Genomic DNA, 9,680 nt, shown 5'->3' on the forward strand with positions numbered 1-9,680 from the left:
GGGTTGGAGCACCCAGTGTGTGTGCTTGTGTTAACTGGGTGTGTACAACTAATGCTTGTGATGGTGACATGGTTGCTGGCACCGATGCACAGGAAGAATATGATCCAGGTTAGTAGATTGTATGAGTTGGTATACCATGTCCAATGGGTTGGAGCACCCAGTGTGTGCTTGCGGTAACTGGGTGTGTACAGCTAATGCTTGTGATAGTGACATGGTTGCTGGCACAGATGCACAGGAAGAATATGATCCAGGTTAGTAGATTGTATGAGTTGGTATTCCATGTACATTGTACCATGGTTAGAGCACCCAGTGTGTGTGCTTGTGGGAACTGGGTGTGTACAGCTAATGCTTGTGATGGTGACATGGTTGCTGGCACCGATGCACAGGAAGAATATGATCCAGGTTAGTAGATTGTATGAGTTGGTATTCCATGTCCCATGGGTTGGAGCACCCAGTGTGTGCTTGTGGTAACTGGGTGTGTACAGCTAATGCTTGTGATAGTGACATGGTTGCTGGCACCGATGCACAGGAGGAATATGATCCAGGTTAGTAGATTGTATGAGTTGGTATTCCATGTCCCATGGGTTCGAGCACCCAGTGTGTGCTTGTGGTAACTGGGTGTGTACAGCTAATGCTTGTGATGGTGACATGGTTACTGGCACCGATGCACAGGAGGAATATGATCCAGGTTAGTAGATTGTATGAGTTGGTATTCCATGTCCCATGGGTTAGAGCACCCAGTGTGTGTGCTTGCGGTAACTGGGTGTGTACAGCTAAGGGGCCGTCCATAATTTTTGCCATTTTAAGTTATGCACAAAGCGTGCATAAGAGGGGGGGAGGGGGTAAAAAATTTGGGCATGTATGCATAAGAAAAATGGCGATTTGTTTGAGCAATTAAAAAAATATGAAATTGTAAAATAATGGTATTTTCCCAACATATCATTCATCGCTCTTTTAACCTATGAAAATTGTAATGAAATTGTTTAACAAATTCTATTATACCAATAGTGATTTTATCTTTAATGTTTTATTATGCACAGCAGACCTATATATACCTTTGCTGAATACAAAACTTGATTATAGCACTCTATACAGCATCTTACCTTAATTTTCAACAGAAAATTCCTGAAAGTTGAAATAGTAAATTCAAGTCTCTCTTTCGTCAAACACGGTTTAAATTCTGGGCAAGTTTTCTGAGACCCAGTAGGACATACTCAAAAGAAAATAAAGTTGCAAGGAGACCTCAAGTTAACACCATTCCTACAGTTTAATTTTGATTTATAGTGGGTACTCCCGCACCAAAGTTGCATCATATACGCCCGTACTAAGGTATCCACAGAGTATTTTGGATCAGTAGTAGGTCCCCATTCATAGCAAATTTTTCGCCATTTTATTTGTGCATAACTCGAGGGGGGTAAAAAGTTATGCACGCTTTGTGCGTAAGTGAAAATGGCGAAAATTATGGATGGCCCCTAATGCTTGTGATGGTGACATGGTTGCTGGCACAGATGCACAGGAGGAATATGATCCAGGTTAGTAGATTGTATGAGTTGGTATTCCATGTCCCATGGGTTAGAGCACCCAGTGTGTGCTTGTGGTAACTGGCTGTGTACAGCTAATGCTTGTGATAGTGACATGGTTGCTGGCACAGATGCACAGGAGGAATATGATCCAGGTTAGTAAATTGTATGAGTTGGTATTCCATGTCCCATGGGTTAGAGCACCCAGTGTGTGCTTGTGGTAACTGGGTGTGTACAGCTAATGCTTGTGATGGTGACATGGTTGCTGGCACAGATGCACAGGAAGAATATGATCCAAGTTAGTAGATTGTATGAGTTGGTATTCCATGTCCCATGGGTTAGAGCACCCAGTGTGTGCTTGTGGTAACTGGCTGTGTACAGCTAATGCTTGTGATAGTGACATGGTTGCTGGCACAGATGCACAGGAAGAATATGATCCAGGTTAGTAGATTGTATGAGTTGGTATTCCATGTCCCATGGGTTAGAGCACCCAGTGTGTGTGCTTGCGGTAACTGGGTGTGTACAGCTAATGCTTGTGATGGTGACATGGTTGCTGGCACAGATGCACAGGAGGAATATGATCCAGGTTAGTAGATTGTATGAGTTGGTATTCCATGTCCCATGGGTTAGAGCACCCAGTGTGTGCTTGTGGTAACTGGGTGTGTACAGCTATTGTTTGTGATGGTGACATGGTTGCTGGCACAGATGCACAGGAAGAATATGATCCAGGTTAGTAGATTGTATGAGTTGGTATTCCATGTCCCATGGGTTAGAGCACCCAGTGTGTGTGCTTGCGGTAACTGGGTGTGTACAGCTAATGCTTGTGATGGTGACATGGTTGCTGGCACAGATGCACAGGAGGAATATGATCCAGGTTAGTAGATTGTATGAGTTGGTATTCCATGTCCCATGGGTTAGAGCACCCAGTGTGTGTGCTTGTGGTAACTGGGTGTGTACAGCTAATGCTTGTGATGGTGACATGGTTGCTGGCACAGATGCACAGGAAGAATATGATCCAGGTTAGTAGATTGTATGAGTTGGTATTCCATGTCCCATGGGTTAGAGCTCCCAGTGTGTGTGCTTGTGGTAACTGGGTGTGCACAGCTAATGCTTGTTATGGTGACATGGTTGCTGGTACATATGCACAGGAAGAATATGATCCAGGTTAGTAGATTGTATGAGTTGGTATTCCATGTCCCATGGGCTAGAGCACCCAGTGTGTGTGCTTGCGGTAACTGGGTGTGTACAGCTAATGCTTGTGATGGTGACATGGTTGCTGGCACAGATGCACAGGAAGAATATGATCCAGGTTAGTAGATTGTATGAGTTGGTATTCCATGTCCCATGGGTTAGAGCACCCAGTGGGTGTGCTTGTGGTAACTGGGTGTGTACAGCAAATGCTTGTGATGGTGACATGGTTGCTGGCACAGATGCACAGGAGGAATATGATCCAGGTTAGTAGATTGTATGAGTTGGTATTCGATGTCCCATGGGCTAGAGCACCCAGTGTGTGTGCTTGCGGTAACTGGGTGTGTACAGCTAATGCTTGTGATGGTGACATGGTTGCTGGCACAGATGCACAGGAAGAATATGATCCAGGTTAGTAGATTGTATGAGTTGGTATTCCATGTCCCATGGGTTAGAGCACCCAGTGGGTGTGCTTGTGGTAACTGGGTGTGTACAGCAAATGCTTGTGATGGTGACATGGTTGGTGGCACAGATGCACAGGAGGAATATGATCCAGGTTTGTAGATTGTATGAGTTGGTATTCGATGTCCCATGGGCTAGAGCACCCAGTGTGTGTGCTTGCGGTAACTGGGTGTGTACAGCTAATGCTTGTGATGGTGACATGGTTGCTGGCACAGATGCACAGGAAGAATATGATCCAGGTTAGTAGATTGTATGAGTTGGTATTCCATGTCCCATGGGTTAGAGCACCCAGTGTGTGTGCTTGTGGTAACTGGGTGTGTACAGCTAATGCTTGTGATGGTGACATGGTTGCTGGCACAGATGCACAGGAGGAATATGATCCAGGTTAGTAGATCTTTCACTTCATGGTTATATTTCGACCATCTCACACTCATACTAGATCGTTAATATATACACCACTCTCAAAATGGGCAGTTTATCATAAAGTTAATGGAAAGCCCTGATTATGCCAATCATGCATGCCATTACAGGATAGAGTATCCAGCTGGTATGTTTATGACAACATGTGTCTATGCAATGCTTGCAACAGATTGTAGGAATAGCATGGTGAGGCCCAAAAGAAAGATTGTTTGCTTGTCCCTGTTCGACCGACCGTCCCAAACATTTTGATCAAAAAAAACTTTCTGTTCTGAAACTTTTTTTGACTATTTTCATAAAAAATGTTGAATTATTCCATTGAAAAAATCCTCCGACATGAAGAAGCTCAAATAATTGTGCAATTTCCTGTGTTTCCACTGTTGGATGGATTTAGGGATTCAATCATGTTTCACTGTTCCATGAGAATCGGTGATGAACAACGGCGAAACATGATTGAATCTCTCTCAACAAGTACAACGAAAACAAGCTAAAGATGTCTAATTCACATGATTCTCTCATTCGGAATGACCCTTTGTCATTGCCACTCAACCTTACAAGAAGATCGGTGATTTCTTTGTTGATAAAACTAAAGAATAAAGAGGTAATGTTTAGCTGCTACCTCCAACATAAGAGAGTGTTTACACATAAGTTCAAGGCATGACAAACTTTACGCGCTCATGCGTAACAAATACGCGTAACCCTGCATTTAGGTATACGTTACTGGACTGTTGACTCATCACCGATTAACAACGCTTGGCTCCTGTACAAAGGTAAAGGAAGAGTTGTTGAAATAAAATGTGACTGCATCATCACATGAATCTCTTCCAATTTATAAAAGACCTCAATGTATAGCAAAATCGTTGTTGACAAGAATTGACCCGTCAGATTGAGCCTTTAGTCCTTAGCAGGGCTGTCAACCAGGCTAGCGGCACTCTGTACAAATTGCCTATACCAACTTCGAAGACAAAACCTGTGGCACAGTCGCATCCCCTGCTTGTGTGTGTTTATCTAGATCGGCGTGACAAACAGTCAGGGTCAAAGAACAGCGCAATCTGTCTGCTGCCACGATTAAGTAATATATTTCTATTAGTCACCTTTTGTACCGTTCGCAGATGGCGTGACGTCTGCCCAACAACAACAAAATGGGCATATTTTATTTTATTTATTTATTAGAACGGACGCTTTTAGGCCTATATCAGTGGCACACGCCTTAATTGGCGAAAAGCGTTCATATAAAAGACAAAAAACAAACATGTAAAAACAACAACAACAATAACTCATAAGAAAATGAACCACATACATCCAATGACAGCGCCTTTTCATAGCTACGTCACATTTAGCTCATTCATATCATTACATATTCAAAATCACCTTTCAGGATTTGTGGCGTGACGAACAGACTCTTATACAGGTATCGAGCTCACGCTGTCCTCACTTGAGCGATCGATGTAGCGCCTCTCTTAATTCAGTACTCTCAGTGTCAACTCTCACGCATTGGCCGTGAGTCTCACGCATTGGGACACTTTCTCACGGTCTCACACCAAGGTAGTATAATCTCACTCCGAGGTAGTAAATCTCACGCAAAACACTGGAAAATGAGTAAAATCTCACGCATCATCAAAATAATCTGTTGCTCCTACCCCCACCAACCCCGTCTCCCCGCTTTTCAGATTCTCGACGCCATGGCTCAAATAATCATGGGTCAGAATGAACATTGTAGCCGACAAATCCCGGTACGGCTCTGTCTCACACCAAGCAATTCCAAAAAGTTGACAGTCCTGGTCCTTAGCGAGTTGTAGACCCAAGTGAGATTGCATGAATGTTTGCATGCTGGTCAAGTTTTGAATCGAAAATTTTTTTTGCTGACTGACTAACCCATATGAAATTTTTTTGGGTCTGAATATTGATTGAATTATAAATGTATTGTAAATTATTTTCACAGCTGAAGAAAATGCCATGAATGAGAAAGAATGGACAGCCATCATGAAGAAACTGGCTAAAGTTCCTCCAAAACAGTTCCCAGACCGTGTTAGAGATCTCAAGCATCTCACAGAAAATATTAACGCAGCGCAGCCACCACCAAACGTCATGGGTGCAGAGGACTTTGAGGAAATAGAATTAATGGCAGAAGAGGTAGGACAGTATTAAAAACACAACAAAGAAAAGAAAAACCTGTTGAAGAATGAATTGATTATTTGTGATACGATCAAGGGAAATGAGTCGGATGTCGCTAATATTCATTTTGAGATATTGGCAAAGAAAGTGTTAAAATTCTTTTGTTTTATATCGTTTTCAGCGATTGATAAATTGACATTATTTCGCAAAAAAAAAAGTCATATCAACATGGGGTTTTCAGTTTCTGAAAGCTCTTAATGTCCTCTTTAGAAACATGTGTAAAACTCATTTTCGACCAGGGCCGACATGTGACTCATTCCCCTTGATCATGTCACATTTGCTCCTGTCTGTTGCATCGGCTTGCATAAAGCCAAAGTGCAGTCCAAAAATAGTACAAGATCAGCGGTTAACCCCCTGGACACTACTGGTCATCTAACAACATTTCTGATTGGTTGATAACTTGAAATGCTCATATCAATTGCCAATTATGACCAGACTTTAAACTATTTATGGCCAAATTTGCATTTGCAGATGATCTTATTAAATACCCTCCTTGATTGGTTCAAAATTGGACACAATATTCATTTTGGCCAATCGGCAGGTAGTTCTCATGGGGTTAAGGTCTTTGAATCTGGTGCAAGAGGTCCAATTCCCCATGGAGACAAAAATTAATAAACGATCCGCTCGGACTCCATTACTGCATTTGAATAGGACAGGAAAAGAAAAACAATGCAACGCACACTAGCACTTTTCCCCCTTGATTTCTTATTTAGCCTGGATAAATCATTCAATGTCAGATGCTGTTCTCCCATGATGCCCATGGTACAGTGCAGACAGTCAGGCGTTACACTGATCGGAACTGGCAGCAAGATCTTTGTCATCCACTGCATCTGCCCCACCCATAATCTTAATTTTCATTCAGATTACAATATAAATGCAAGAAACAATCTTAGCCCAGACAGATGACACTTGCATTTTTAACAGCATAGTTCAATAGATTATATAAAAAGCAATGCACAGCTTTTGGAAAGCTATGTGCAATCGCCAAATTTTGCGACGCATCACCATCGCTTTTGCATTTATACTATCACAGAGATGGTGATTGCAGACAATTAATATATTCTATTTGCCACAAAATACATTTTAGAACATCCATTGCTGTCAATAATTATTGCTTTGAATTAATTCATCACTGAAAGTTAATCGAGAAAGGTAAATTGATTAGCAAAATAATAGATCCAGTTGATTGGAAATGACTGCTTGATGCATTTACGTGTCAAGCGCCATCGCTTGGAACTTGAGATTTTCAAAACTTGCAAAAGCGACTTCATTTTTGCGTCATCGATTTGTATCAATTGATCGGCTTGACAGTCTGAAAAAGGGAGTAAACACTGAGCATGCGTGAGAGTCACTGTTCTGCAAAAGCGATTGAGTATAAATCCAGCTTAACTGTTGTGTATAAATCTTGTTTTCAGATGGCCATGGACATGGAGGAAGAAGAAGAAGAAGAAGAGGCAGCAGCTGAAATTGAAGAGCGACCCGTCCCTGTCGCACCAGCCATGATTGATGAGGGCGCTGTCCCACCACTAGTTGAAGAACCCCCACGTGTCTTTGACAGGATCAGGACCGGCAAGAAAGGAAATAAGAAGCGAGGTGGCAAGGGCAAGGGAAAAGGTAAAGGAAAACGAGGAAAGAGTAATAAGAACTAGAGAACTGATATGTAGGGGTTGAGATGGGAGGATAGTTTATATTCCAAATTTGTTGATTAAGTCACTAATATAATTCAAATTGGTCAATTTGTATTTTAAAACTTTTTTATTTGGTGGGTCACCAAAATTATTTCAAAATTGTTCACGTAATCTTTAAATTATTTCATCACATGCTTTAAAATATTCCAAACGTACAAGCCAAATCATCCAAACTGTATCAAATTGTTGACAGATAATAAACATAAATGACATTATTTGCTTATAATAATAAATTGAGAAAAGTCTGAATGTGAATTTAATGACATTGAGAAATACAGTAAGCAAAAGAATTAAAGTAGCAGTTGTGTTCACCCCTGTATATCCTACATAAAGACAAATGTGTCAAAATTAAAACAAGCAGCCGATGCCTGTACCCTTTAGCTCTGATTTAAGATCTTATTTGTTGTAATTGGTTTGTAAATAAAGAAACAGTGATCCAAAACCTAATGAAGATAAAAAGTTACACTTTTGTGTTCTAATCAGTGACAGCACGACGCTAGTTTTTCGTGCTAGCACGCCGCTAGTTCTCTTGTTCGCGAACGTTTTCTGTACAAATCAATAGGGTATGGAGTGTGTCAAACTGTAACTTTAAAATTTGAATCTTCCTTGGAGATCTTAAAATCGAGCTCAAAGATGCAGCTATTGGCTGTTAGTTCCAATTATGACATATCTGCCTTTGTTTAGAACGTAACTAGTACCTTAATTATTTGGCTTACTGTATAATACAGTTAGATTAAGTGTTCAAGATCCAAATTTGAAGCAAATGTTATAAATGGTTTGAATATTTTACTTGGCTTTGAAATAAAATGCATAACTCGCTTACTCCATGCTATTGTTGTAGGAAACAAAACGGTTGATGAAATAAACGAAAAAAGTATCAGAAAATAAGACGTGTGGAAAAGCAAGAGAACTTAAAAAACAGGGTCAAATATAAATGTATAGTATCAAATTATTTTGTTATAAGGAGTAAGTAATATGTTTAATTCACATGAATATTCCTAAGATACAATTTCATACTTATTCCTTGTGGACGTAACGTCATCATGAGAAATAAGAGATTTGGGAGTTATTATACAATTCAAACTTAAACCCAATTACACATAATGTGACCTTATTGGGCAAAATAAGAACAACTTCACATAAGTTGCCTTTGAGCAACAGGTTGATTTATCCTTCAAACCTAACATTGCCTCTGATTGGTCAATTATGTGATATCTTCACTTTAATCACCAATCAGAATGGAGCTTTACAAATAATTCACCCCAATTTTTTTGCGTGGTGAAATTATTTTAACAATGTTGCTGATTGGTCCAATTGATAATGAAACCTTCTTTTTGGCCAATCGGCAGATAGTTCTCATGGGGTTAATGTTTTACTGCCACCATTTAGAGTATAACTTGGCCATTGTTTAGTTTCATTTTGATAGAATTTGAATGAAATCACAGCTGATAAAAATGTCCTTGAAATCTCTGTGACAAATTGTGTATGATTTCATTGTCCTTATCTTGTCAGATTTGGTCACATACAGTCAGTTTTCTCTTAGAAAAGAGAATATTGTTTCCTTTGCCAGGGGTAAATAAGAATAATAGTATATCTTCCATTTAGCATATAAGTCATTCCACTTGAATTTGGACACCAAATGTATATAAATAACCCAATTACTGTACTTAATTTTTTATAGGCTGAGCTTTTTTTTTAAAACCCACCGAGAATACCAAAGGTGCTATACCCATTTTTATTATTACTATGATGTATAGATCCATTGAGTTGCATATTTTTTTTTATATCTAGATCTGTCTTCCAATTATTCCATTATTATCGATATACAAGAATCAGAGGAAATCCAGATATTGAGGACAAATTCAGTACTTAACATTATTTATGCCAAAGTTAAACTATGCATTTTAATGAATCAAGATCTTGGTACTCTCCCACTGACATAAAATTTTTATCTGTGTCTTCCAATTATTCCATTATAATTGATTGTTATGTATACAAGAATTCAGTAAATCCAGATATTGAAGACAAATTCAATACTTAACATTATTTATGCCAAAGATAAACTATGCATTTTAATGAATCGAGATCTTGGTACTTTTCCACTGACATAGCCTTTGACCTTGATTACACACAATACTCATTGACTAATGGTAAAGGAAGTGTTTTAAATGCTGCATTAATATTTCTTGTCCTTTAATTTTATACCAGGTAATATTAAAACATTGTGTAC

General features: G+C 39.6%; 1 protein-coding gene across 2 annotated transcripts; it reads left to right on the forward strand.

Annotated features, from left to right (window-relative positions):
* The first annotated feature begins 128 nt into the window (after nucleotides 1-128).
* Nucleotides 129-9,143, forward strand: LOC140170379 (uncharacterized). Of its 2 annotated transcripts, none has more exons than XM_072193753.1 (3): nucleotides 129-402; nucleotides 5,530-5,720; nucleotides 7,178-9,143. In XM_072193753.1, the coding sequence occupies exons 1-3, from the start codon at nucleotides 144-146 to the stop codon at nucleotides 7,409-7,411; spliced, it is 684 nt and encodes a 227-aa protein (XP_072049854.1). In that variant the 5' UTR covers nucleotides 129-143; the 3' UTR covers nucleotides 7,412-9,143. The 2 variants fall into 2 exon arrangements, with proteins under 2 accessions (XP_072049854.1, XP_072049855.1); XM_072193754.1 differs by lacking the exon at nucleotides 129-402 and adding an exon at nucleotides 3,323-3,409.
* The last annotated feature ends 537 nt before the right edge of the window (nucleotides 9,144-9,680 follow it).

This window comes from Amphiura filiformis, chromosome 14 (genome assembly GCF_039555335.1).
Source record: "Amphiura filiformis chromosome 14, Afil_fr2py, whole genome shotgun sequence".
Lineage (NCBI taxonomy): Eukaryota > Metazoa > Echinodermata > Ophiuroidea > Amphilepidida > Amphiuridae > Amphiura > Amphiura filiformis.